The sequence below is a fragment of the Phoenix dactylifera genome, chromosome 9 (assembly GCF_051530095.1).
Source record: "Phoenix dactylifera cultivar Ajwa chromosome 9, Ajwa_hap1_PhDact_Kaust_v1.1, whole genome shotgun sequence".
NCBI classification, from domain to species: domain Eukaryota; kingdom Viridiplantae; phylum Streptophyta; class Magnoliopsida; order Arecales; family Arecaceae; genus Phoenix; species Phoenix dactylifera.
In genome coordinates this window covers 2,333,074-2,360,775 of record NC_143198.1, presented here as the reverse complement: position 1 = coordinate 2,360,775, position 27,702 = coordinate 2,333,074, and the positions used below count along the sequence as shown (strand labels likewise).

Here is a 27,702-nt window from a genome sequence, read left to right as displayed (position 1 = left end):
AGTTGGTCCACTTAAATCTAGATCTTCTTTCAAAATGGTCGGCCAAGCATCATGAATTATTCCATTTTCATTCGATAAAAACAAAATTATTTCATAAAGATGATGAAAAATCTGTCCTTACTAAACAACATAGGAAACCCTCCTTCCCTTCTCAGCCTATACCATATCATATTGTACCCAAAAACAATACCCTATATCATACCATAAAAAAAATGCTTGTATATATTGTGCTTAGAAGCAAACTTTTCGCACCAAACCAGTCCTCGTGCACGTTTTTTACCGACAAGTTTGCAGTCTCACGGAAATATATGTTGACGTTGGCATCCTTCTCTGCCATGCCCAATCTATTCACTGTTTGCTGTTCGAACTGAACGGCTGATCAGTATTGACCGTGCTGGCAAAGTTAGGCAAAGCAGGCTGGCAGAGCGGCAATATCGAATCCAAGTTGCCGGACATCACTCGCCCAGGAATCGTAACCGTTAATTTTTAAATAACTAAAGGACGATACGTCCACCTCGAAGAACTCGATGCGTACCCGCAATATTATCCCGTGGGCACCACCATCTTCTCTCGTGGCTCGATTCCCGAGTTCCTTTCCGAGTCAACTTCGGGTCTCTTTATATTTCGAAACAAAAGAAAATCCTAACGTCGCCGTTTCCGCTCCCTCCGCCTCCCTTCCTCGTTGTAACAGCGCACCCGCCGGCGAAGGCGCGTAACGGAACCCGCCGCATGAACGCATCTTATTTGCGTCGCGAAGCACCAGATCCCACCCCCATCGCATAGCAAGGAGGAGAGGAACGACGTGAACGTACCGCTCCCTGGGAGCGGGAACCGCCCCGTTCTCGAAGGCGGTGTCGTGATCCGTCTTCCCAGGGGGCAAAAGGTTAAAATAATAACAGTAAAGTCCCCTTACATAGTTTCTTTTTTGTTTTTTTGAAGGAAAACGATTGCTTACCCTTTTAGGTCTTATTTTCACTCCCCTCTCTCTCTCTCTCTCTCTCTCTCTCTCTCTCTCTCTCTTCTCTTTCTCTTTTTTTTTTTTTTTTTTGCTGGAAAAAAAAGGAGAGGAAAGGACAAGCCCACCCCCGCTAGGTCCCCACCCCGAGAATGTTCGATAGGGTAGAAAAGACCGTGTGTTGGGCACTCCGGCCGGTTTTACTCATACTCTACTCACCTGTGGACCCGGCTCGGTTATCCCCTCTAGGGTCCGGTACGAATCCTTCGTGTGAGTACGTCACATCTGGCACCACTAAGGCTACCAGCCGATTAGTAGCGCTTCCAGACTCCATGTCCAGGCGTGGGGCATCCGGTCCCCAAATTTGATCGATGCCCATGCATTTCGAATTTGGAACCACTTAGGGCTCGTTTGGTTCGCGGGAAAAGAAGGGGGGAAAGTGTGGTCAACGGGAAAGTAATGAGATGCCTCTTGTTTGGTTGGAGTTTTCAAAGGAGAGAGATGAGAAAGTTGTATTCTCATGGGAATATGATTTCCATATTTCATGGAAAAGTTTTTTCCATAAGAAATATGGGAAAGTTACTTTCCAATGAGGTGGGAATCACTCCATCTTTATTTTTTTCCAAAAAGACCTTCAGTATTAAAGAGGCATTAAAGAATTAATTTTTATTAAGGGTATAATAGGAATTACATATTTTCAGAAAAATGGATGGTCAACCAAATATAAGCACTCTAGAAATTTGTCACTTTTTCATGTTTAATCAAACATGTCAAAAGTACATTTTCAGGCATTCTCTTCGTAGGAATCTTTCTTTCACAAATTATATTTCTAAGAAAAAAAATACTTTTTTGAACCAAACGAGCTCTTAGTTGAAAATAAACGCTCCGTTCAAACTAAGCTACCACCGGTGGCATTTTTACTCCTCTTCGCGCGGAGACGATGGGAGTTCTGGTGATTTATAAATATTTGGGTGTAACATGAAAAAGCGACCGGGGTAAGTAGGGACGGGCGATTAGGACGAGAGGAAAGAAAAAGATCGACTTCCCGCCCTTCGCCCTTCTTGAAATCTAGAGCGGTGGCGTAGAAAGAGACAGAATAGAATAGAAGAGAGAGAGAGAGAGAGAGAGAGAGAGAGAGGAGAGGAGAGGAGAGGGAGAGGAAGGGGGCAAGAGGGGGGAAGAGGATGTGGGAGAGCTCTGGGGCATTCCGAGGAGATGGACACGCCGGAGAGGAGCAAGATCGGGGGCACGCCAGTATCTAAGTTCGAGGTGATCTCGATTCGATGCCCTTTTCTTGAAGTCTCGCCTTTCCTTTTTTGCGATTTTCGGGATTTTTTTTGGCTGTTTCTTTGGATTGGAACGGGATGGGGAACTGTAGCGTCATGTGGGGGTTTTGATGGATTTTAATTCCTTGGATCGGGGAAGTTTGTGCTTCTGTGGACGGTGAATTAGTTTCTCTTAAGATGGTTTGGATGGGTCGTGTGGTCTTTGTTTTTCTGCTTTATTTTCTCCGGCATTGGAGATATTTGTAGTTCTTGGTCGGCGAAGATACGCGTTTTGATCTCTTTGGGATGTGGTGGGCTTGGTTCCGGGACTGACGATTTAACTGGAAGTAGAGGGGTTGTTGCTGATAGGTTTTTGATTTGCTTGGTTTGAAGTGTTATTAAAAGTTCCTCCTCCAATAGAATGTTATGTGCTAAAAAGAATGTCAATTTTGTTAGGTTGTTATTTTTGGTCTTGCTTGCACTCTAGGGTTTAATTTTCTGTTCCGTTTCCTCTTCTTGGTGTGCTACGAATTGGCATTTTAGTTCAGATGATTCTGGTTCAATGGATCTGAAAGGGTTTGAATTTAACGTACACCTTTGCTTCTCTCAATCCAAGTGCTAGGATCCGACAAATTAACTTATGGATCGGAGTATTCCCTCCTCTGATTCTTGAAAATGAGATGAGATTTCAAGTGGTGCTGCATTTTTTTGTTAGGTTTTAGCAGGCCTTGGTGTGTGTTTGTGTTCTTCATCCACGGATGCAGCCTTGCGCCATTCTTTGTTGATCTTCGTGTGCATCAAATTCCTTGTCCTTCTATCAAGATTACAGTTTGATTAGGTTAATTTTTGGCAAATCTCTCTATGTGAGAATTTCTTTTGTCTTTGTGTTCGTGCTGTTACTGACATCATTTAGTTCTTGCAGTGATGATGCAAATATAGGTTACTGTTCTTGATTCAATTCACATCTCATGTTCCATGATTTTATCTAATGTTGTTTTCTATCATACTAGTGGCAACGTCCATTCAATATCTTAGTCAATGCTGCTATGCTGGCCATTCTGTGACATCTCCTGTAATATTCTGTCTCTTGATCCAAGATTTAGGATACTTAATTTCCATTTTTTAGAGTTTATATTTTTTTCCTTCCTTATTTGACCTGCGATCTAGTTGAGGATTACATATCCCTATCAGTGGGCGTGCAGGGTGATAACATTCGTCCTGTCCAGTTCGGGACTTTTTTTCTCGTGGTCAGGCAATATGCGAAGTATGTATGCATAAAGTTGATTGGTTTTTTCCCCAGAAGTATGGCCTATGTAGTATGTCTAATTGTACATGGGAATTTAGCAGGTTTCGGGGGTTATTTGCCTAATGAGTTTGTATATCATTGCAGGATTCTCCTGTCTTTAACTTCATAAATAGTTTGTCTCCTATCCAGCCTGTTAAATCTGTAGATTCAGTACACAGTGTGCAATCGTATCTGCCATCTGTTTCTTCCATCTTTGCTTCACCACATGCCAATCCACAAAGGGAATCAAGATTCTTGATAAGGTATATAATCATCTTGCTTGTGCATATTTACAACCTGCTGTTGCCTATTTTGAATGTTTTGGCTATCCTTGTGCTTTTCTCTTTTCATAGGAATTCTTCATCCGACTTCTCAAAAGATGAGAGTTCTTCTGACAATGTGGATGAAAGCAACTTATGTACAGGGGTTCTAAATGCTGTTAGACTATCCAGATGCACTGTTATCGCACGAGAAAGTTGCAGCATAATTTGCTCACTTAATGAAGCTACTGTTGACCCTCCTGATGAATGTTCAACTCTACCTAGTAATGTGCCTCAGCCAGAGCAGTATAACTCTGGTAGTCCCAACCATAATACTACACCTTGGTATGGTATCAAAATGGATGTTAAATTGGACATTGACCATGCACCAGTAGAACTGGTTCCCTTTGTTCAAAATGGTCTGGACAAAAGAAAAAGTCTACTTGCTTCTGAATCTGAGTTTCTGGAAAATTATCCACTAGAGCAAAACAAAGATGAAGTGGTAGGGTGCAACTGGGTGAATTTAATTCCTGACAATGCTGATGGTCTGTTGAGTTTTGATTCCAACAATGAATCAGAGGCTTGCAAAGGACCCAGTGAGGAATTAGGAGATTCATCAAAGCCTGCAGAGGGCCTGGACAATTCACATAAAACACAACTCGATGAGTCTTTTGGTCCTTGTGTCAAAAATGCCGCAGGGGATCCTCCAGTCATCTGTAGTGCAGAAAATGGTAAGGAAGATGAAACAGATCATACCCTGCAAATTCTCTCAGGCACTTGTCAGAAGCAGGTCTTGTTAAGTGATCAAACCCAGAAGATGGCCAATGGAACTAGTGATCAAATTCAATCAGGCCACAAGGTAGATCTTATTCAGAAATCATGGTTACTATTGTTGACAATTTTTTTTTCTTTTCTGGAAATCTTGTTTGTTGTCTTTAAATTTCCCCCGTTTGAATTGTTTTGTTTGATCATTTGACTTGAATATCTCATATGTTTCACAACAAATGAAATGTATTAGTCAAAAAAAATTTGTTTGTGACTTTAACCCCTTGAGATTCTTCCCATCATTCTGCTACCAGCTGATATATTCAATCTTTTAGTGGACTTATTTGCTGCTCACTCGCCTTTGGGAAGCTGGGTAGATAATAAACTGCCTTGGAAGTGCTGTTGTTATAGAGCATACAAGTGTAGGTTGTTCCTTAAACCCTTCCTTAGAGGAGCCTGGGATGATGACTAAGCTGTATGCTTTTTCATTCCTCCTAGAGTTGTGGTGAGTCCAAGGTACCTTGAATCACACCGAATATAGCAATTTAGTGAATGAACTGCAGCTTGAGTGATGTCTCTGCATACTTTACTATTTTGATTATGATGTCAGTCATCACTTACACCTATCCTTACTTGCAATTATCCAACTACTCGCTGTTAATTTGCAAACGATGGCTATGATGAAACTTCTAATGTTATTATGTTTGTGGTGTCCAGATACTGCAGTTTTATACACGAAGAGTTGCTCAGATATTTAATGCCTTTGTCTGCTGGCCTTTCTGATTTAGGATGTCATTCTTGAAAATTGTGAATATTATGTCTAAAATGGTCTGGCATTCTCAAATTTTACATGTTCAGTATCCTCTGGGGTTGTTTTCTTTCGTTGTTTTATTCTCCAACTTCATCAAATAATATGTGGATTCGGTCTTGTTTATCCAATTTCACCTGTATCTGTGATTTGGTTAACAATATGCTGTCACTGTTGCTAATTCTCTACTACAGGTTGACTCCCAACAACAGCGTGGCATGCGAAGGCGCTGTCTGGTTTTTGATATGGCTGGGATTTCTAAAAAGAATTTGCAAAACAACTCGTATCACCATTCTTCAAGCTCATCGCTGTCCGATGAGAAAATGGCTTCTGATGATAAATGCTCGAGGCCTGGAACTAGTCAAGCACCATGTGTGTTGCCTGGAATTGGGTTACATTTGAATACTCTTGCGACAACCTCAAAAGAACGACCGGGCACTAAAGAGATGCTGGCTTCTGGGAAAGAATTAATCAGCATGCCTTGTCCTGTTGGCCCCTTTGGCCCAACAACATCTGGGTGGAAAGGTAAGTCATTGGCTGTTGAAAAGGATGCGAGTTCTACTGGAAATGAAGTCCAGAACCTTCATATTATGCATGATGATGCTTCTCAGTCACCTGTTCTTGGTAACGGTGAGGAGCTAAATCAAGTTAGTCCAAAGAAGAAAAGGTATATTATCTGCTGCCACTGGTTGTCTTGATTATTGCCACATTATCTGTCTTTCAATATATAACTGGTGCCGAAAAATCATGAGCCAGGCGCAAGTCAGAAAATGGAGTTGAAAGTGAGGCATGCAAGCGTTGCAATTGTAAGAAGTCAAAATGCCTGAAACTGTAAGATTCTGTCACTGCATTTAATTTTTCTCTAAATCTGAATTCATGTAACATAAATCTTGCAAATCTTTAATATAACTGCTCCTTTTGTCCCTCATATTTTTCATAATGCTAGGCTAGTACCAGAAAATTCTTCCATATACTAGAAAATTCCTGAACCTGATAGATTGTTCATTTTCCTTACTTGGGGTACTCTTGACAGGAAAATTGAATTTTTTTCCTTAGTTCTATGTATGTAGTTCATAATTCTAAGACGTAACTAGTTCGTTTCTTCGCTGTATCTAACAGGCTTGTAGATTCAATCTAAGCCTTGCAATTTATGCTTGATTCTGATATTGGTCAAGCTTGAAATTTAAGGCTGGTGATATCTCTGCTTTGATTCTTGAATCGTGCCTGCCCTTTCATTTGCATCATTTCTGTTGCAACAGAACTTTGTTTCTTCAGCTGGATAAGCAAATAGCTGAAGTCCGCCAAACTGCCGTACATATAATTGTCAAGAGAGCGCATCTTCTCTGACATGTTTGTTGTCTGACATCTTTTAATTTTTCGCCTTTTTTAATTTTTATCATTATTATCTTTTAGGTATAAAGAGGCCAGTGGGCAATGGGCTGCCCAAGCAGGGTAGCCCTTTGCTGAATCCCCTAACCCTCCCAACCCTGGTTAAAGCAGGATTGGCACCCAGGGCGCAGGAATAAGTCTGGATCCTCTATAGTGCATGTTTTGCATTGTAAGAGCTGTGCATGCTCGGATAGTCACCATCTCGCTCATCTTGGAAAGTGAGGGCTCTGATGCAGTTCCTTAACCATGTGTTAGAGAGGCCTTCGAAGAGTGTTGCCTTGGGCTGCCAAACATGCTGGGTCGAGACGTTGTGTAAGAGCCCTCCGTTTCTGAGTTGAGCGATGTGGCGCCTGTCCAAGCATGCACCGTAGAGGATCGTGAGTCCTCAAATACAACCATCAAGAGAATTTTACCATCAACGCGAGCTGGTACCTTCCTTGTCAAATAAGGCAAGGAGTAGAACACTTTCTGGAATTACATTTTTGTATGAACTGAGTTGTTTCTGACCTAATTCTGTATCGTATTACCTATCCCCTGATCTGGTAATGCTTTTGTAGAAGATAAATTTTGCACAATTCTGTTTTATAAGCTGTTTTTTGATTTCATCTTTTATCATCAATTTTACATTGAAATGGTCTGCCTGGTCAGAAATTGTTGGTTGTTTTGAAGTATTTTTTTTTTTTTTTTGGTTGAATGTTGGTTTGGTTTCTGTGATAAAGTTTATCTTCTGGAGGAATTCGCTTATTTTGTGCGGTGTTTTAAAATTATTCTCAAAGCTTCCTGTGTGCAAATCTTAGAAGTTCTTCTATCTTTTTTGTTTTAAATCAAACTTGTTTCAGACTCTATTTGTAAAATGGTCATTTATTTTATTGACATTTCATGCAGTTATTGTGAGTGTTTTGCTGCTGGAGTCTACTGTTCTGAGCCCTGCTCATGCCAGGGGTGTTTTAACAAGCTGATTCATGTAGAAACAGTTCTGGCTACTCGCAAGCAGATAGAATCTCGCAATCCTCTTGCATTTGCTCCTAAAGTGATTCGCACTTCTGAAACTGGCCAGGAAATGGGGGTAGGAATTTTATGCGATATCTTTTTCTGCTTGCCACCACTCCCAACCTTTCCCCCACATTCTCCTCTCCTTTTTCTTTTCTCTTGCTATTAGTGAGATCACCTTTTTGGTACCCTTTAGGAAGATGCTAACAAGACACCAGCATCAGCCCGCCATAAAAGAGGATGCAATTGCAAGAAGTCAAGTTGCCTGAAGAAATACTGCGAGTGCTATCAGGTTCTGCCTCTTGGCTCACTAAACATGCTTTCTGTATTGCATGTTATCTGATATGGGAATGCTGGTTTCTATTTTAAGGGTGGTGTTGGATGCTCTATCAGCTGCAGATGTGAGGGATGCAAGAATGCCTTTGGAAGGAAAGAGGGTGAGTACTGAGTCCTATATTCATCCTTAGATAATTTGTTGTTACTTGGGTCCCTGACGGGATACTGCTGTTCTGATTTTTCTTCAAACCTGCAAACAGCTTTACTAAATGTTTTTTTTGCTTCTACTTTATTGTTGTGCTTTTTTTCCCATACTTCTTTGTAATCTGATTACTATATTTTGTCCAATTGCCCTTATTTTTTATTCAAAAATCTTTTGATTTTGTGCATTCTAATATTCTGAAGTTGGAGATCATGAAAAGTGGCCAGTTGAATTCCTTAGTTGTCAATCATTCCTATGCCATGTAAGGAATTGTGGAGCAGACCCTTATATTATCACTTCACATACTTTTACCATCTTTATAGTTATTTTTTTCCAGCTCGATAAACATTTCAATGGTGACTAAACGTGAGTAGAAATTGACACTCAGGAAAAAAGGTGCTATATGATATTTCAAGATTCTTCTGATTATGTTTGGTTTTGATAGGATGAAAAGAAGTAGGAAATAGAGATGCTAATTTACTTTTGGATGGGAATAAGATTGAAAAGATATTCAGAGGAGGCAATTGTTAGATCATGTGGAGTGTGTAGTTTTCTTCCCAGATATGTAAGACGAACTTTAAAAGTAGAAGGACAGGGTGGGCGGGGGAACATTATGATCAAGAAACAAAAGGAAAGTGGGAGAGCTCAAGACCTTTCCAAAAATGAACTTATTTCTGTCACTATCAAATATTTAACTGCCAAATTTGGATCGCCATGCAACCTGATATTTAGTGGCTGTGGAACTACTATAGATCTTATTTTTAATGTAATAAAAATTTCAGCATGAACTTTGAGTTCTAGAGACCCACTATCTTCATGATCTCAAATTCTATGCTTTACCAAGATTCTAAATTTTTGTACGTTTTGATATGTTTGATTTTTCATAGGTGGTGATCAGTTGTTAAAAGGAGATAGCTCAAAACAAAAAAAATATAAAATGTCAAAGAAGGAAAATGTATGGAGTTGGAGAATTCTGCTAAAAGTTGAATAGTCCAATTCTATAATCTCCAGAATCTTTCAAAATTTATTAACAGAAGCAAGGACAAATGCTGCCTTACATCATATCTTTGAATGACAAAATTATTCTAAATAACAAGGTATCATGATTTTGTATGCATCTGAAAACACTCTAAAACACTGCTCTTCTATATAATGAGCTGCTGACTCTCCAAAGAGTTGGCACTGCCTTTGGTATCTCGTGATGTACTGATATGTAGTCACATTGTAGCATTGTAAGTACTTGAATTTATATGTTACATGAGATGGCCATAGCCCAATGTAGTTGTACATATTGGGATGTTGCTTCCTATTTTTAGATTAATTGCATAGATCCAACTCCTGCTTTCTAGATTTTATGACATCATAAGTGAAAGTTGTCAATCTTGATAATGAATCTTGAACTGGATATCTCGGCTATTGCATGTAAACTCTCCTTGTCAAGTAGGATTTTCCTTTATCACGGAGATCATTGAAGCATTGTGTTAGTCCAATAACATGGGCAAGAGTTGAAAACTTCTTGGATCTTGAGTATGTGGTTTGGTTTTACATTGTGAGAGTAACTAAAATGTGTGTATAGATCTTCAAATAACTAATCAATGTTTTTGCCTCTGGCCAAATTTTGTACCTAGGTGAATACTGCCTTAGATTGCTTTTAGTTCACCATGTTATTTTGTTGCAATTTTTCTAACCTCTCAACCAAGTCTTTCGTGGTCAATTTAACTCATCCAATTTTTAATGGACGTATATAAAGCTTCATCTTTGCTTTGTTTGTTATAGACTTCTGCTATTTCTACTTTGCTATCTACATTGACCAGTTGTTTTATTCATTACATCGTCATTATGATGCCATACTAGATGCTCTAATCCATTCTTTGGGTTGTTTCATCTCGTTTGAACCCTTAAATTTTATTCTTTTTACTTTTCTTCCCCGATGTGTTTAGTTCTTGGATCTTGTATGATTTAAATGTTTGATTCTGTATGCTATTTTCCACTTTGTTGGCCTCCCTCAATGGTGCATGTTCTCTTCCTTTATTTTGACCATCAGGAGTTTGATGCACTGGTTGCTTGAAGTCCTTGTGCCTTTAATACTTATTTTAGTGTTTGTCATTCCTTCTTGGTGGGACATGCACTTTGTCTCATAACTTTATACTTCCACTACATTTTGGTTCTTTACCTAGGCTTGCAATGTTTACTTACCTAACTGTGTTGCCTGTAATTTTCTCCTGCTCATGAACGTCTAGCCCACTATTCCAGGAAATTGGACTTTTGGATCACCTAGAGTTGACTTTAGGGCATACAGGTGGCTTAGTTCCCCGGTCCATCTATTCTAAAATATTGAACTTTATATCCATTTCGTCTTCTGCCTTCTCATCTTGAAAAGGTGGCACGGAAATTTGCAAGGGTTGCTATGATATTCGGAGAGCCATGTATATGTTCTTTCATTTCTGATGTATATCAGACAGTGCATTTGTAGGGACTGACCACTTCAGGCTTAGTTTGCAGCCTAGTGGCCACCATGGCTGAGGGTTTATGCGCCCTCGCTAGTTCTCTTATCAAGGTGAGTGTTGAGTTCAATATTCCATTCGATTGTCTGGTTATGCTGAGCATTTTCTTATGGGGCAAGTCATGCTATCATCAGCCAAAAGGATTTTTTTACGCTTTAGAGTATCAATAATTCACATTTTTGATGCACTTACACTTTTGAGTTTGAGCCATGTTGTGCTACTTATTTCATAATATGACAGAACTGGTCTCCATGAATATCTTTGCTTTGGAGCAAAACAATTAGAATTAGTCTCAATCAACTGGAATTTGTATTATCCATATGGAAGATCTTCCAATTGAGAAGATCCATCAACCTGAGACAAAGAGAAAGTTCTATCTATTTTCTTTAGTTATTCAGTTAAACCAATGATTCATTATTGGAGCAGATACCAACAACCATTTTATTGGACATGCATATTTTTGATTTTCTGATGATTTACATGGTTTTATTAATAGAAATTGTTTGATGTAGTGAGTCCAAGCCTTTTGTTATGTGAGAAAGGTCTATCTATTTTCTTTAGTTATTCAATTAAACCAATGATTCATTATCGGAGCAGATAGCAATAACCATTTCATTGGACATGCGTATTTTTGATTTTCTGATGATTTACTTGGTTTCATTAATGGAAATTGTTTGATGTAGTGAGTCAAAGTCTTTTGTTATGTGTTTGATCCACTACTTTTTATCTATCTGGATTGTGGATTTTACCTGCTTTCATATTTTGGTATTCTATTGTACTTCTGTAGACATCTTTGACATTGTGTTATCCTAGGCTTCTCAACCTTTTCTGTCCTTTTGCGTTTCTCCATCTTGCTCTTCTCTGTGTGTTTTCTGGTTCATGCATGACCATCTTGAGGTATTGTTGCTAGCATACTCACTGAGCTACTTTTCTTCATTTTGCCCGTGATGACTAACAAAAGTTTTTTGGTGCCTGGTGTTAGAGCTCATCACCATTAACTGGCATATGCAGCAAGACTTGAAAAGCTGACTAACAGCTCCATTAATATATTTTCCTTTCCAGTGCATGCCCCTTCTGGATGCCTCTCTAATTAAGGAAATTGGTTTTGGGGCTGCTGACAATTTGATGCAAATGATATCCCTTATATGCGTTATCCATGTCAGGTATACGCCCTTGCAAATACTTCCTGAGAGACCAAATTGAAAACCGGTTTGTTTTTTCCCTTTGGAAAATCGAAACTACTAATGTAAATTGGATTGCATGGAACCCATAATGAAATTCATGACAATTGATTGTGGAATAAGTTCCTGAGGCCTTTTCTATTCCTTTCTCTCTCTTACCATTTAGGGAGTGGCCCAGCATTTGGTACCTTCTCAAAGTGGTTGTGTTAAATTCTGGTTACATGCTTATATTGTGAAGCAGATAATTGACTAGGCCATGATGAGGTTAAAAGAAACATTTGTTATATATTTTGTGTTAGATACATTGTTTATGATGTCTGGATGCAACAAAAGCTGGTATATTGTTTGGCCATTGTGTCTAGTGCCTAACATCCAGGGACTGTGGGACCTATTACTCACAAGTATTATCTCAGATGAGCTGTTAATGTGGATCAATCAATATTCAGCTCATTAGTTGCTGGTCCAGTGATGTGATAGAGTCATGGTTGCACCTTTTATTTGCCAGGGCATTAGGGAAGTTCATGGTATTAGAACACCCTCCTCCCCAATATAACTTCCAATGGTGTGTGGGTTATTTGTAAAGCCTTCCTGCAACCATTATTATACATGGTAACTACATTCAATCGGTTTGAATACATAAAGATACAACTTATTCTGAAATTAAAAGTCAAAGATCCGTTAAGCATGTCATTGATTTCATTTTGTTGGTCTTTAGCTGCATTCTTGCTTCAACTCTTTCCTTCAACAGGTATTGTACCAATAGGAGCTGAAGAAATTGACCAGGGAGAGGACAAAACAGATCATTGTGAAAGGGACAAGGACAAACCAGATGATGATGGCCAACAACATGCTAGTGTGCAGATTGATGACAATCATTCTTCTGAAGGTGTCTTATCTGTGACACCATTGGAAACTTGCAGGTTCAGCATTTTCTACCTGTTTTCCCTAGTTTAGTTTCAGTTATCTTTCTAAAAAATAATACTAGAACCACAATACTTTTCAGACCATCGGTCAAACTGTCATTCTTTTCAAGTGCCAAGCCCCCAAGATCCTCTACACTTTCTGTTGGACTTTCTCCTTGGCTATATACATCTCAGCCTTTCCGAAAGTCTGAAATCCCACTTCTTCATCATAAGCTTGAGAAGCATGTAAATAATGTTCTTGAGGATGATACTCCGGATGCTCTGAGATGTGATGCATCACCAAGCAATGGTGTGAAGACTGCTTCCCCTAACCGAAAGAGGGTTTCGCCTCCACATAATGGAATTGAATTGCTCCCTAGCTGCAAGGGTGGCAGGAAGGTGATCCTAAAATCTATTCCTTCATTCCCTTCACTCACTGGTGATGTATCTGAAGATTATCCTTGAACTATTCCGCAATTTCTTTTCATTTGTCCACATGTAGCTGAGGTATGCCTTCTTTGTGCTCTTTATATGTTGTTATAATATTTCAATTTCGTCTATGAGTCATTTTTTTTTTATTTTTTTGGATCAGGTTGTTGTGAAGTTGCATGAGATTTGAGAAAGAAGACTTCCACACGTTACCATCCCTCGCTTCATAAGAGTCCTTGCACTGGATGAAACTCTAGTGTGACCTGGTGAAGTATAAATAGCAAGTGTCAATCATGGTTAAAGAACCGAGCTATGTTTAGATTTTCGTGTTGTATGATGCTTGTCTGATACTTTTCTGTTCGTTTTGCATCTTTCTTCACGTGTACTGTCTTCCTATTTCACTAAATTTATGAAGAGACCATTGTCTATTGCACTTCTCTTTTTCTTTTTCTCATTGTAAATAGAAGATGATAGATGCCTAATTCTCAACTGTTGTTGTGCCATTGTAGCTGGTAGGAAGATGAATAAACCTTCTGCATCTGGGTTGGCAATTCATTCAAGGTGGTAAAATATGCACGCATGCGTGCTGGTGCAGTCCATCCCTTTTTGGTGTGTCTTCCCATTTTGTTTTTCTTTATTTGTTTTCCTTATTCTGAACTGGTCGATTGATGTCCACTGCAATGTATGTTTGCAGCCATGCCTCCCCTTGGTAGTGGCTAATCAGAGATATAATTCAACATATGGACTAGGATCTGTGGCCTTGTTCTTTGGTGGGGCAGATGCTTTTATCCAGGGATTTGTAAATAAACATGGAAATCAAATGATTTCAAATATACAACATAGTTGCTGATGGAGATGGGAATTGGGTGAGTAAGCAGGGAAGCTTACAATGATCGAAGCAGATTGTGCTAAAAGAGTTTCTATTTTTTAAGATAAACCTGCTTGGGTGATGCCTGTTTGAAAGTTCAAGCATTAGAGGTATGTTTGGTTGCCTGGAAGAGGCTTAAGCCCAGTATGAGCAAGCTGGAGCCTGCTGTAATGCACAATAGCATGTCATGAACATGCCATACCATGGCATATTGCAATTATATATTACTGACAAAATAAGTAGTTTTAAACATTTGTCGGTTGAGTTTAGCTCAAAATATAGAGATTGATTTCATGATGATCAAAATTTTGCACGGCATGGTGAGGAATGCTTACAATCCAAACATCTTAATTAGAAGTCTCTTAATTTTAATTTCTCAATTTTATATATATATATATATATTCTAATATTGCCCCTATTCTTAAATAAATATTTTTAAATATGCTTAAAATATTTCCTGCTCATTATGCCGTCATGCCATCATCTTAGAATCCTAACATCATTTAAAAAGTCTCTCTATAGGTATCCCTGGTCACTCGCAATCTCCTATCATCTGGAGTCGAGTTGTTAAGAGTTCCTGATTTTCATTGTGTCGTACAATATCCAAGGTTTTCTTTTTCACTCCAAGGCACTGTTCTTCATGCTGGTAGATATGCACCACCCTTTTGTGATTCATTGAGTGATATGCACCACCCTTTTGTGATTCATTGAGTGATATGCACTGCCTTGTTTTGACTCATTGAGTGAATTGCTTAAGCTCAGGGTCCTTCCTTCCAAAGGGAGTTCTCTAGCATTTTCTTCACAAGTCCTCTTATTAGTTTTCAAAATCATTGATTTTTGATAAAATAATTGAATTCTAATTATTAACTCAAGTTGCTTAGGAGCAAAATCCTTGCCTCGTTCCATTAAAAAAAAAAAGCAACTCAGTATATATATATATATATATATATATATATATATATATATATATATATATATATATATATGCAGTAGAGGCTGTTTTTGTGTTTTGAACCCATAATTTCCAAGGCGCGATAAAGCAATCTACTTATCTGTTTCCATGAATTGGTAAATTGCTTAGGCACAAAATCCTTGCTTGATTCCATAGAGTTACCTGGCATTTGCACTTGCACCTTGAATTTTTAGTGCTTCATTTAATGCCAACCAAATATTGTCTTGTTGGATCTTGAACTTTAAGTGCTTAGATAATAATTAACCAATATTCATATGCCTTTTTGATTATGCTTACTTTTGTTTATATGGCCTTTGATTGGATGAAAAACATACCAATGGACCATATTTACTGGAAGCTGTTGATAGACCTCACCTACAAGAAAAAAAGCATCCCTTGCTCGGGGATCTTCATGGCCTTACAACTTCATAGAAGCTTTTTTTTTTTTAAAAAAAAAGAAAAAAAACTTGAGAGAGAATAAAATTGTGATAGTAACGGACAAAACCAAGTAAGCTTCTTGATAAAAAGATGTTTCCTTATTTGTTTGAGGCAAGGCATTGCTGCCTGTTGATTGACCTCTGCTGCTAATCGACTGAAATGTAGTTTCTGCTTTGGACAAGGCAAACCCTAAAAGGATGCTTCCTCGATCGAAATTGGCAAATTTATCACAAGTTTAATAAGACATAGGGGTACTGGGATGATAGCTCTTTGGAGGAAGATAGAATCATGTTGTCAAGATGCTGATTTCAATCTGATTTAGGAAGATTTAGCTAACTCAAGCAGCTCTAGAAGAGAATTCCATACTTCAACAAAGAAATATGGTATAACAAACGAGATATTTCACAATTGACATGAGACCCAAGACTTAACCTAGAGTTATAGAAGAAATCGACTTTGCTAAAAGAAAAATAAGTATATTCTTTTTATTCTATACTCATTCCGCTTCCATTTTTTTCCTAGTCCAATCTTATCATTTTTTTCACTTTTCACTGTTTGTTCCAAAATATCTACAAGACTTTTTCGAAGCTGTAGAAACACCAGCATCCAGCCCATATCTGTAAAAAGCTTTTAAATAAAGCACATCACGTATATAGGCTTTTTATAGACATAAACAAGTACCCAAATAGATAACTTTTGTTCATTGATTTTTGAAAAAAGAAATAAAGGGTCAGGACAACATGGACATATCTATCTGCATTTTGTTATTATTGAGTCCTACAAATTGTTTTCTGCTACCCGTTTTAGTAGACAATTCGTATTCATACGTTGAGAACTCGTATGGTTTCTTATATGGTTTATGTCTTGAATAACATATCTGAAAGAGTTCACTATGAGGAGAACCCATGTAGTATTATTGCGATGACCCAAGCCAACATGTATCAAACCCAACCAATTAAAATTGCAAACTTGTTTTGTAATTAATTTCTGGTCTGCTAACTCAAAATATGTAATCAGCTAGGTGATAACATGGCTGGGGCCACAAGCTAAATTGCCGGCATCCTTAATGAATATGCCAGTATAATTTTCTTTATAGTTCTCTTTCGGTCGAAATTAGCAGTAGCCTCACCTCTTTTCAATCCTTCTATAGTAGAGATTTTCAGATATTATGGCTTCTTTTAAAAAATGAATCAATAATGCACAATGAATCACCGATCATCTTCTGATCACACCGACATGCGCAATAATTAGTGAATATTTCCTCACCCAAATATTTGATAATGTAATAACACCGCTAATTCATCGATAATTTTTCTTTTCAATACACATGCATAAGCACGTGCATTATAACTAGTTTATAGAAAAAATTGCATCTCATGCGATAAAATTACAGGCAAACGACTGCGCCGTGACCTTACTCTAGGAGAATGCTCGCATTTTTTTCTGTTGTGGTATTTAGGTCCCATATAAGATTAATGGTTTGACTAATTTTCTATTAAGTTATGAACTAAAATGTTGGATCAAAATAAATTTTAGGAGGTTATGCATAGGTTTTTTAAACTATTGGAGATTAGTATAGTTTATCTCTAATCTTAAGAGGATTTTTATAATTTACTGTAAATTAAAAGCTCTGCTTGAGTAGTCCTAAATCAAATAGAAATAGATTAGCTTTGGTTGGATTTTTTTTTTTTAAAAAAGCAATTCATATATAAATGAGGTTTAATTTGTTGAATCATTCCAAAACCTGATCTGACCTCAATTTCATGTTCCTTGAAGGAGGGTTTATGTGAAACTAATGTATGTTTCCAATAGCAAGTATATTAACCTCTCTTAATGTCTCCAAACAAGTGTGCTGGCTCGCCCCATAGCTGGATCTGCAGTACAATTCCACTTGCGGTTCACAGCGATGAAGGTTGGAAGGTCAAGATCAAATAAATCTTCACATACTTTGGAGATTAGCCCTACACTAGAGGCATACCCTCTTATTAGTGAAAAACATTATATATGGATGATATATTTTAAAAACATTTTTTTTTTAAAATGATGTTCTCAAGAGTTAATAAAAAATAAGTTTTCAATATATGGACACAACTATTAGTAAAGTAGTAAATTATAGCATTATCATAAACATACACAAGAACAAAAATTATGAAAATGCCTTGTCAATATCCAGTTTTATGTCTAGATGATTAATGAGCAATAATATTTTACAAACATGTTGATGGATAGAGGAGCACCACCACCTCTTGTCTACCTTTAAGCCAGTATTAAAGGAATGAGTTACAAAACATTTAATTGGAAGAGAGAAAGAGATATTTAATTGGAAGAGATAAAGAGATATCTTCTGTGATCTTTCTACTAATGCTTTCTAGATATGCAACTCTTGCTTTGCATATCTTTGGAGTCATGGAGTTATTTGTTGTAGGATCAACTACACCGTCGAAAAGGAGAAATTATGCATGCACCAAGCGGCGTGCATGTCGCCACTCACAACCGCTCATTCCTATAGAGGTGCATCGAGATACGTGCTTGATGAGTAGAGCCTACAAGAATATGCAGCTATGATCGGTGGCGTGCTCCGCTATGCGGTGCATCCACAGTAGAGAATAATTTCTCGTCAAAAAGTCGTCATAAAAATACTTTGTACTACATCAATCCCACATTAGTTATACCAATCTATTAGTGCCATACCATCACAAGGAACTTTTTGTATGTCTTTATGATATATTTTGGCATTAATCACTATCATTAATTAATCACGTTATGTACACATTCTACGGTGCCAAGTTTTTCTTTTTTTCTTCTACCAGTTAAGAAAGTCATATAACCATCAGAAAATTATTAAAACCAGGAATTATTAAATCAGGAATAAAAAGAAACTTGAGGATGCAATTACAAGAGACAGCAACAGCACCGGATGCAGCGTCCATGGACTAGTCCTAATATAATGACTCTATCTAATAATTTAATGAATGCACTTACTTTTGTTAGTAGAATTTAGTGCCATTAGAAGAGGGATTGTGCCAGAGTTGGTGGATAGCCTTCTTGTTCATTGCATAGTTCCATGCAATTACTGCCCATAATTCTCCAATTGCACTCTTAATCCCAAAAATCTACCAATTTTGGCACCCAGAATTAATTTCCTGCGCTCTGTTTTATTTGCCTCTGCTTTCCTCCTGTCATCAAAACAGAACAGGGGAGGTCAATATTAGATAAGGAGAAGAATCCACATACACAGAGAGAGAGAGAGAGGAGGGAGAGAGAAGGGGGGGAGGGAGTTCTTTTTTGCTAGAGAAGCGGTTGGATCTTTCGGTACAGCTGCTGGCAAAAAAACGATTCGATCTTTTTCATGGTATGCTCTTATTCTTGCAAAAAAGGATTGTTTTTCCATGTTTTGATTGTAGTTTTCTATGTTTGATTAAATTTCAGCTGCAGACATACCATTTCTTGTGTTCTTCTAAGCGTTTGTTCCATAGGATTCGGTGCCATAGGCTGGGTCATTTTCATATTGTGATGGAAATTCAGGTGCCTTTTTTGCATCACTTTCAATTATCTATTATCCTTAAAAAATTTGTAAAACTTCAATCCTTTTAAAATTTTTAAAAAATAAATAGGTTGGTCTGGCTGATTGTTTTTTAAAAACATAAACATAGTACCAGCGATGATTGCAGCGATGAAGATAGTCGAGGTATTGATGGTGTTGGTGGCGGGGCAATAATAATAGGGTAGAGGTGGAGATGACGGTGATTACAGGGGCAATAGTGGCAAAGGTGCTAGTGATGTGGCAAGCAATAGTGGCGGTGATGCGGCGGATATGGTGGTAGGGATAATGGTGGCGATGGTGTCAACTATATGATGGAGGCAGTAGCGGTGTGTCGGTAATGATAATGATGGTGATGGAAGTGCTATTGACAAGTTATGAACGACGATGATAATAACAATGGGGCGGTGAGGATGGAATGACATCGTAGGTGGTCGAAATAGTAGTGGGGAGACGAGGACGGTGGTGGTATAAAACTTGAGTTCGTTATTTTTAAAAAAAATATTAAAAATTAGAATTTCTACTTTCATTTTTATAGAAATAATGAAAATATTTTTTTTTAAAAAATAGCAAATAAAAAAGAGCCACCAAAATGTTTTCTGTCTTTATTTTAAAAAAATAGAAGATAAGAAACAAAATCAATACAAAATAGGCCCTTAATGTCTTAGATTATGTTTTTTCCATTCATTCTTCATTTCCTAATCACTGAATGAATTGGCTTTCTGGTACTTGGTTATGGCTTCAATTGATCAGCGAGTCTTGCTGCTTGTAGAAAATAAAAATCTTTGGGAACTTTATCGGCGTTTTTGGTCTCTAACCACAGCTGTTATCTGCCCTGCATGTAATTTCTGTTTTGGTTGAGCTTCCATTCTTCAATTGATCCATTTGTTCCATGCTCGGATTAAAACTTGGTTACAGATGGTGGACTCAGTCTTAGGCTTGCTGGGTTTTTGAATGTATGATGATGTAGTTGCTGAAATTATTTGAATTGCTGTTGAAGGTGGAGCCTTTGGATTGATTTCTTCAAAGGAGGCTTTGTTCCTGCTTCTTCATTTTCTTTATCTTTCCACTGTCTACTGCTGCTGTCTTTAACATCACTCTTTAGTGACCCATTTGTTGTTTTCTGATGTGATCGCTGTTCATCAGGTGATTTTTGTAGCAAGAAAGCGAGTACTCAACTAACTTATCAGGTTCCTAATGTTTGTTATACGGATGAGGTATTCTTCATGCACCACCGACAGTTTTAGATTTACTTCTGTATTTCTAAACCTGATCTAATTTGCATTGTCCTGTAGGTGATTCAGAACTCATCGAATTTGGAATACGGGACTTCATATAGATTTCGTTAACATTCATTGAACTGAGTTGCTTTATGAATTGAGTTTGGCGAATATGTTCAGATTTTCTGGTTTGACCTGTCACCTAGGCTTTTATATTGGTAAAAATATCGAGCCTTTGTAAGACTAGATCAGATAGCTTTGGTTTGCTTGCTTGGAGAGATGGAAAAGTTGACGCGTGCTGAATCCGGACGCTTGTATTCATGGTGGTGGGCTAGTCATATCAGCCCAAAGAATTCTAAATGGCTCCAGGAAAACCTTGCAGGTATGCATTCTTGCTTCATGGCTGTCTCGTTACCGTTTGATACCATGGATAGAGTTTCAGTAGAGGAAGGTTTTCTTACAAAATTTATGAACTCTACTGTAAGCATGAATGCCAGAGTTATGGGTAGTGTTTCAGTAAAGGAAGGTTTTCTTTCAAAATTTATGAACTCTACTGTAAGCATAAATGCCTGAGTTATCCTGTTCAAAGAACTCAAGGTTGCGCTTTTAGAATTTAGATTACTTTATAATGCTCCCAGTTATACACTCGAGCAGATGCATAAGATTACAGTTCAGGAACAAAATTAATAAGAGACTTGAAATCCTATAGATAACATAATCGAACATTGGTAGTTCGTTCGGCGACAGGTATGAGTTTTTAATGAAAACAGAGAATTGGCATCATATTTTAGCTGTTCGTGGATCGTACTTCGACAAGTTCCAGGAATTGTGCATTTCACCATAAAGATACAAAATGTTCAACCAAGGAAAGAGATTTTGTGCCATGCGCAGGTTTTATGATGGCTGTACCAGCTTTGGCTGGCTGCTCAACACACTTAAAGCAGCCCATAGCTTACCAGATGAGATAGCTAAAAGTAGTGCAGATCAGAACTCCATTTCTTGCCACTATGGTTCAATCCTTGTTGCTTCATCTGTAATTTGTTATCTATTGTACTATATCTTTCTTAATTGATATCATCCATGCATCATATATGCATGTATGTGGGTTTATTCTACTTTTCATCCTTAACAAGTTTTAAGAATTTTGTTTGATAAAAGGAATGCATTCTCAAGGACAAGTTTGAAAAAGGAGGATGCTGTTTTATTTAATTATAATTTGATGCAAAACTTTGAAGGATATTGTCGTTGGTGAAGCTTTTCTCCAAAGGCATGCACATAGATGTGATTAATGAGTTGGAGCCTACTCTTTTTGTTATTTATGTTTAGGAATTGTTCTCTCTTGGTCTCCTCTTCTTCATAGTTTATGTTGAGAAAAGTCTCTGAGTAAACTTAGAGTTGACTTAGTGTTAAAAAACTTGTCTTAGATTCCTTTCATTTGGTTGGGTCTTATCTTTTTCTTTTTGGTTATGGATGCTGCATGTTTAGATCTTTCACTAAGATCACGCACGTATGTGGGCAGACATGGACAACAAGATCAAAGAAATGATCGAGCTCGTAGATGAAGATGCTGATACCTTTGCAAAAAGAGCAGAAATGTTCTATAAGAAACGGCCCGAGCTTATGAAATTGGTAGAGGAATTTTACCGAACGTACCGTGCTTTAGCAGAAAGACATGATCATGCCACTAGAGCACTTCGACAGGCTCATCGAACAATGGCAGAAGCATTTCCCAACCAAATCCCGTCAGTATTAACTGATGAGATGCCTCCACCCATCCATGAACTGTTTGATGACTTTCAGAAGGATGCTTTGGGCGGGTCTTCACATTTGAATGAGATGTTTGCATCTGGGGAGGAGACTACCTATTCAAATACCAGTGAAGAGAGGGCAAGACAAGGCTTGGATGTCCAAGAGGAGCAAGGAAAAGGTTCGGAGTATAAGCTACTGGAAAATGAAATTCTGCGATTGCTGATGGAAAACCAGGAGCTCGAGAGCCAAATTATGTCAGAGTCAGTCCATGCTAGCAGCGCTGAAACTGAAGTACGAAGCCTAAAAGACACCCTCTCTGAATTAAAATCTGAGAAAGAAGCTGCCATTCTTCAATTCCAGCAATCTATGGAAAGGATGGCTAGCCTGGAGATGGAAATATCCTGCTCCCGAGAAGACATTAGAAAGCTTAACAATGAGATGTTTATAGGAGCTAAGAATCTGAATGTTGCACAAGAGAAATGTCTTCTGCTGGAGAAAGCAAATCAATCTCTAGAGTTGGAGCTAAAGCAGATCATTAACAAACATGAAGAAGAAAAGGTTACTCATTTGCAGAACCTGAAACAAATGGAGGAGCTGTTAGAGAAGAATGCACTGTTGGAAAACTCTCTCTCAAATCTAAATGTTGAGTTAGAGAGATTAACAGAGAAGATAAAGACATTAGAAGACTCCTGTGGATGTTTCTGTGGCAAGATTTCCATCCATCCATCTGAAAAGGCTGTGCTGGTCTCCCAGGTAGAGGCTACTCTGCAGAATACGGCAAAGCGTTTGGAGAAAAATACATTGGAGAACTCCCTGTCTGATGTGAACATCAAACTGGAAGATTTGAGAGGAACGCTGGAAGGCCTTGAGAAACACTGTCAGTCTCTTCATGATCAAAATTCTGAACTTCTTGCTGAAAAGAGTTCTCTTGTCTCCAAGGTAGATGTTTCAAGAACCATTCCTCCAACCTCGTTCTTTGGCCCATTGGCTATTGCAAGATCTGTTTTTCTTTTTATACTTGTCCTTTATATTGATGTTTCTATTTTTTTGAGATTCATAATATGTTTCTGTAGCTGTTTTTATTTTCCTTTGAAAAAAAAAGAAAGAAAGAAAACAACTCATGTGTTTTCCTAGAATTCTTTTCATTATTCTTTCCTTGGCAGTAAATCCTGACGACATTGATGCCTCAGGTGGAGAGCATTAGCAAGAGTCTGGAAAACTTGGAAAGTAAGTATGCAGAATTAGTAAACAAATACTTAAATTTAGAGAGGGAGAAAGATTTGACACTACATCAAGTCATGAAGCTAGAGGAGTTACTGAAACTAGAAAAGGAAGCGCATCGAGCTGTTATCCAGTCTCGCAGGAGTCAGCTGAATACTTTAGAAAACGAGATCTTTTCCTTACAAGAAGAAATTCAATGTAGAGAGGAGGAGCTCGAAGTGGAAGAGCATAAACTTTTAAGTGCCCAGATTGAGATTTTTATCTTGGAGAGAGGCCTGCATGATATGAAAGAAAAATGTATGGTTCTTCTAGCAGTTCGCCAGAAACACGAAGAGACATCAAGAGATGCAGAAAAATTAATTTCACAAGATGAGCAGGACAACCTCATTCAAGAGAAAAATGTAGGATCTTCATCGGTAAATTATGAGAAGCTGAGGGAGGGTGTTCATCTGATCCTGAAAACACTAATAGCTGAAGAGTATGGGCCTCTGGATGGTATCAAAGATGAATTGCTTTTGCAGATTATTCTGCATGAAATTAGATGTTTGTTGAAATCGCTTTCGGAGGCCAGGGATGAAAAGCAGCATCTGCTTCATGAGAAATCTGTAATTCATGGCGTTATGGAGCAGTTTGGACATCATGTGGCAGATCTGCAGTCAGAAAAGAAGGTTCTCAAGAAAGAATCTAAAATGAGGACAGAGGAACCTTCAGTGCTGCATGGCCAAATGCATGAACTCTTTGAGATGAATGAAAAGTTGAGGCAGGATATGCAAGCAAGTAATCTAAGACAAGAAGCAATCAAGGCTGAAATGGGGAACCTTTATGGACAGCTATCAGATTTGTTGGAGGCTCGTTGCTTATTGCAAAGAGAGATTGGTAGGTTACTAGAAGAAAATTTCTCTTTGTCAAAGAGAATAGATGACATGAGGGTGAAACAAAACACATTGGAGGAGGAAAACAGCATTATCCTTGAAGAGGCCATGGCCCTAGAATATCTTCATCTGATCTTCAGAAGTTTTGATGCTGAGAATGCATCAAAGCTGCAATTGTTAAAAAATGACGTGGACTATCTTCATGGGGCTAGAAATGAGCTCGCCCGGGCGAACAGACCAATGGTCGTAAAATCAGGAGTGCTAGAACTTGAAAACGCGCATCTCAAGGACTTGGTTGTTAATCTGGAAGACTGCCGAAGACGTTTGGTGATACTTGAGAATGATCTTAGTGCATGCATAAGCGTCTGCGAACAACTGAACCGACCAATTGATTCAGGAAGGAACCTTCTAATAAAGAAAGACATGGAGCAGTTACAAGCAAATCAAAAGATCCAACAAGCAGAAGATGTGACAACAGAATTATGTCGAAGTATCAAGGGCCTTAAGTTGCACATTGATGAGGGTGAGGTGGCAAGAGAAGAGTTAGAGAAGAATATTTCGACATTGTCAGAAGATTATACCCACAAGAAAATTGAGACTGCATGTCTTCATCAAGTAAATGAGATGTTGAAAGGAGAACTTGATAAATTGCAGAAAGAGGTTGGAGAGCTTAGAAGAAGAGAGGAGCATTTGACTTCTAAACTGCAGAGCAGAAGAGATGAGGTCAAGTGCTATGAGGAAGAAATTGCATCATTATTAGCTGAAATTCAATCTACCACCATCAATGCAGCAATCTTTGAAGAAAGGTTGCTTGAACTAACAGCAACATATCATAACCTTGAGATAAGTGCCATGGTGCAAAGGAAAGTGCTAAAGGAGGAAATCACTCTAAGAAATGTGTGTGTGGATGAATTAAAGGAAAAATTGGAGGCTCGGGAAAGAGAAAACAAAGAACATAAGACACACTTGTCTGCATATGTGCCCCTTGTCATGTCTTTGTGGGGCGATGTCGCCTTGCTGGAAGAATACATCCTTATGCTGGCCAATCATAGTTCAGCAGAAAAGCAAGAAATACAGGTACTCCTCCCACCTTGGTGACAAAGAGAAGGTTCATCTTGTTTTCAACTTTGTATTGCAATTCAGTTGACTGATTTGCATTAACCGAAATTATTTTGCTCTCTTGCCCCTAACGCATGGGAATTTGAATCATAACAGATCTGATGGATTTATTAACTCATGCATGTTATTCCTGAATCATGTGTAATGGTTTTTTCGTGGCTTGATTATGTTTGGAAATGCATCTTGAAGTATTGCAATATAAAGAAAACATTAATAGAATTGAGCTGATCAAAGTAATGATTTCTAAAGGAAAAAAAATCTGTATCTTTTCTTTCAGGAAGTTCCATTGGTGCCTCTCCAGAGCAAGAAGAGCAGTCAAGAACCAATCAAAGATGACAGTGCCAAAGATCTGACGGGAATTCTGAAGCTGCAACAATTGCATGCCAAGGTTGAAGCACTTCAGAAGGTCGTCATGGATGCCAAAAATCTTTTAAGGCAAGAAAGGTTTGATGCATATGCTAATCTAGAGGCTGCAAGGAAAGAAATTGAATGCTTAAAATCAAAGGGAACCTCAGATGATCATATCACCAAAGTGAAGCATGAGCAGAACATGAAGGATGTACAACTAGATCTTGTTTCACATTCATCACAATCTGGAATTGGAAATAGTGTTGGTTCATATGGGCAAAGAAAGACAGGAAATGTTAAAACTAATGATGAGGGGTTTGAAGTAAGGGGAACAGCTGAAGGAGATCACAGCAACCAAATAGAGGTAACTCCATCAGGAACTATGGAGCATTATTTAGAGTATCGCCAGATCAAAGCAATGGAGGAAGGAAAAGGTAAGCACCCCATTTGTGAACTGCTGGATGAAAACGACTTGGGCATTGACAAGCTGGAACTACCAAAAAATGTTATGATGGAATCTCATAAAGAATGGAACAGAAAGGTCATCGAAAGGCTTCTTTCTTCTGATGCTCAGAGGCTATTGGTCCTGCAAGCAAGTGTACATGGACTAAAAGCAAATATGGAAAAATCTGAGGATGTTGATATACCTAGAGGTTTTGAAATTGATACAGTCAAAGCACAGTTGAGAGAGGCTGAGGAAATCACCTCACAGTTGATTGGTACCAACAGCAAGTTGACAAAGAAGGCTGAAGACTTAACTGTGTCCTCTGACAAAATGCTTGAGGAAAATGTGGATTCATGGAGCACAAGACAACGGATAATCTTAGAACAGGCACGAAGGGTGTCAGAAAGGATTGGAAGGCTGGAAGTGGAGCTGCAAAAAATCAAGTATATCTTGCTGAAACTTGGGGAAGGACATGTTAAGGGAATGCCAAAAATCACTTTGCAAGAATATCTCTATGGAAGGAGAAGCAACCATCGACAGAAGAAAGCCCCTACTTGTGGCTGCATCAGGCTTAAAGCAATAGATGACTAGTTCTCATTCCTACTGCTTGAATCACTTGGCTCCGCTTCTTTGATAGAAGCAAATGAAAGGTTCATGCAAGCATAGTATTCATAAGTTAAATGAATTCAGTAAGTTATTTCTGCATCGCCATCTCATTTTGTAAGAGAAGTCTTCAACTTGATACTTCATAACTAAGCAGTCCTGATTTAGCATGGAAATTTAGTCCTGATCCATATGGAAAACTCAGGTGAATTTTCTTTGCCATAATACACTCATGAACTAGATGCTTATTTGCATTCATGATTTCTTCTTTACGAATGGTTTTTCATTGCTGCTCTTCTCATTCTCCTCACCACCTCCCAGGGAATCTTGACAACTCTCCCACAAAGTAATGGAATTATGCAACTGTTCCATTTCTTGCTGAAATTTTCAAGGTATTTCGTTCTGCATCAGGAGTCTAACTTGTCTGTTCATAGCCTAATTTTCAGAAAGAACTAAAAGCACAGCATTTGAAGTAAAGGTTTCCTTGAAACATGGAAAGGTAATAGGCGACCTTGAGTCAAGATGTCCTCTGAAGCAGTTTAAGTTTGTTTGAAAGTTAACGGTAACCTTGTGCTGCTGACACCATTTTCTTGCTTCAGAACTTTGACTTCTAGTATATGGTTTCCTTCTTTGGAGAGAGGGCCAGATATCTCCTTCGCCAAGAATGACTACAGAATGAAAGTGTTCATCTGTTTCCAATCCCTTCGATCATTTACCTAGCCCACAACAATATTCAGTTTGCTACCTTAACTTTTGAACTTATCAGACAATGGGTAATCTGAAAATTGTCACAACAGGGATCTTATTCAGTTACAGTTAAGGGCTATTAAGGGGTCTCAATGAACTGAATAATTAGGTTCCAACCAAAGAATTCATTTAATGTTGGTTATCTGGTATCATACCATGTATAAATACAAAATTAATTTATTAAGATATTAGTTCTTGATACGATGTCTGAGTTGTCGATTACTATGCGATTAAGATATTATTATTACGATTTTTTTCACGTTCCTGCAAACAAACATTAGATGTTGCTATTATAAATGTGGAACGTATGGTACTTTTAGTTTTATTTACATAATTTGATGACTTTATTTGTGTTGAATGATAGATCA

At 38.1% G+C, this 27,702-nt stretch overlaps 2 protein-coding genes across 8 annotated transcripts; both read left to right on the top strand.

Annotated features, from left to right (window-relative positions):
• Window positions 1-1,856: 1,856 nt before the first annotated feature.
• LOC120104513 (protein tesmin/TSO1-like CXC 2) lies at window positions 1,857-14,329 on the top strand. 5 transcript variants are annotated; one of them, XR_015968581.2, is made up of 13 exons: window positions 1,857-2,224; window positions 3,611-3,768; window positions 3,859-4,624; window positions 5,533-6,005; window positions 6,095-6,169; window positions 7,613-7,793; window positions 7,914-8,009; window positions 8,088-8,154; window positions 12,629-12,800; window positions 12,884-13,289; window positions 13,375-13,477; window positions 13,721-13,820; window positions 13,906-14,329. XR_015968581.2 is itself a non-coding variant. In XM_039115784.3 (11 exons), exons 1-10 carry the CDS (start codon window positions 2,171-2,173, stop codon window positions 13,245-13,247), a joined length of 2,406 nt encoding a protein of 801 aa, XP_038971712.3. In that variant the 5' UTR covers window positions 1,857-2,170; the 3' UTR covers window positions 13,248-13,289; window positions 13,375-13,648. The 5 variants fall into 5 exon arrangements, 2 of the variants coding, with proteins under 2 accessions (XP_038971712.3, XP_038971713.3); XR_015968582.2 differs by having other exon boundaries at window positions 1,860-2,224; window positions 12,884-13,181; XR_015968580.2 differs by having other exon boundaries at window positions 13,721-14,148.
• Window positions 14,330-20,296: 5,967 nt separating this feature from the next.
• Window positions 20,297-27,415, top strand: LOC103704582 (protein NETWORKED 1A-like). Of its 3 annotated transcripts, XM_039115786.3 has the most exons (6): window positions 20,373-20,612; window positions 21,750-22,918; window positions 23,170-25,149; window positions 25,469-26,792; window positions 26,909-27,086; window positions 27,187-27,415. In XM_039115786.3, exons 1-4 carry the CDS (start codon window positions 20,510-20,512, stop codon window positions 26,573-26,575), a joined length of 4,359 nt encoding a protein of 1,452 aa, XP_038971714.3. In that variant the 5' UTR covers window positions 20,373-20,509; the 3' UTR covers window positions 26,576-26,792; window positions 26,909-27,086; window positions 27,187-27,415. The 3 variants fall into 3 exon arrangements, with proteins under 3 accessions (XP_089781342.1, XP_038971714.3, XP_088560063.2); XM_089925216.1 differs by lacking the exon at window positions 27,187-27,415 and having other exon boundaries at window positions 20,297-20,612; window positions 26,909-27,167; XM_088703937.2 differs by lacking the exon at window positions 27,187-27,415 and having other exon boundaries at window positions 20,473-20,612; window positions 21,716-22,918; window positions 26,909-27,167.
• The last annotated feature ends 287 nt before the right edge of the window (window positions 27,416-27,702 follow it).

Coding starts and splice junctions, on each gene's coding strand:
- LOC120104513 (XM_039115784.3), top strand. CDS start 2,171: ATGGACACGCCGGAGAGGAGCAAGATCGGGGGCACGCCAGTATCTAAG. Junction 3,769..3,858: donor GAATCAAGATTCTTGATAAG/GTATATAATCAT, acceptor CTCTTTTCATAG/GAATTCTTCATCCGACTTCT. Junction 4,625..5,532: donor AAATTCAATCAGGCCACAAG/GTAGATCTTATT, acceptor TCTCTACTACAG/GTTGACTCCCAACAACAGCG.
- LOC103704582 (XM_039115786.3), top strand. CDS start 20,510: ATGGAAAAGTTGACGCGTGCTGAATCCGGACGCTTGTATTCATGGTGG. Junction 20,613..21,749: donor GCTCCAGGAAAACCTTGCAG/GTATGCATTCTT, acceptor GTATGTGGGCAG/ACATGGACAACAAGATCAAA. Junction 22,919..23,169: donor AGAGTTCTCTTGTCTCCAAG/GTAGATGTTTCA, acceptor TTGATGCCTCAG/GTGGAGAGCATTAGCAAGAG.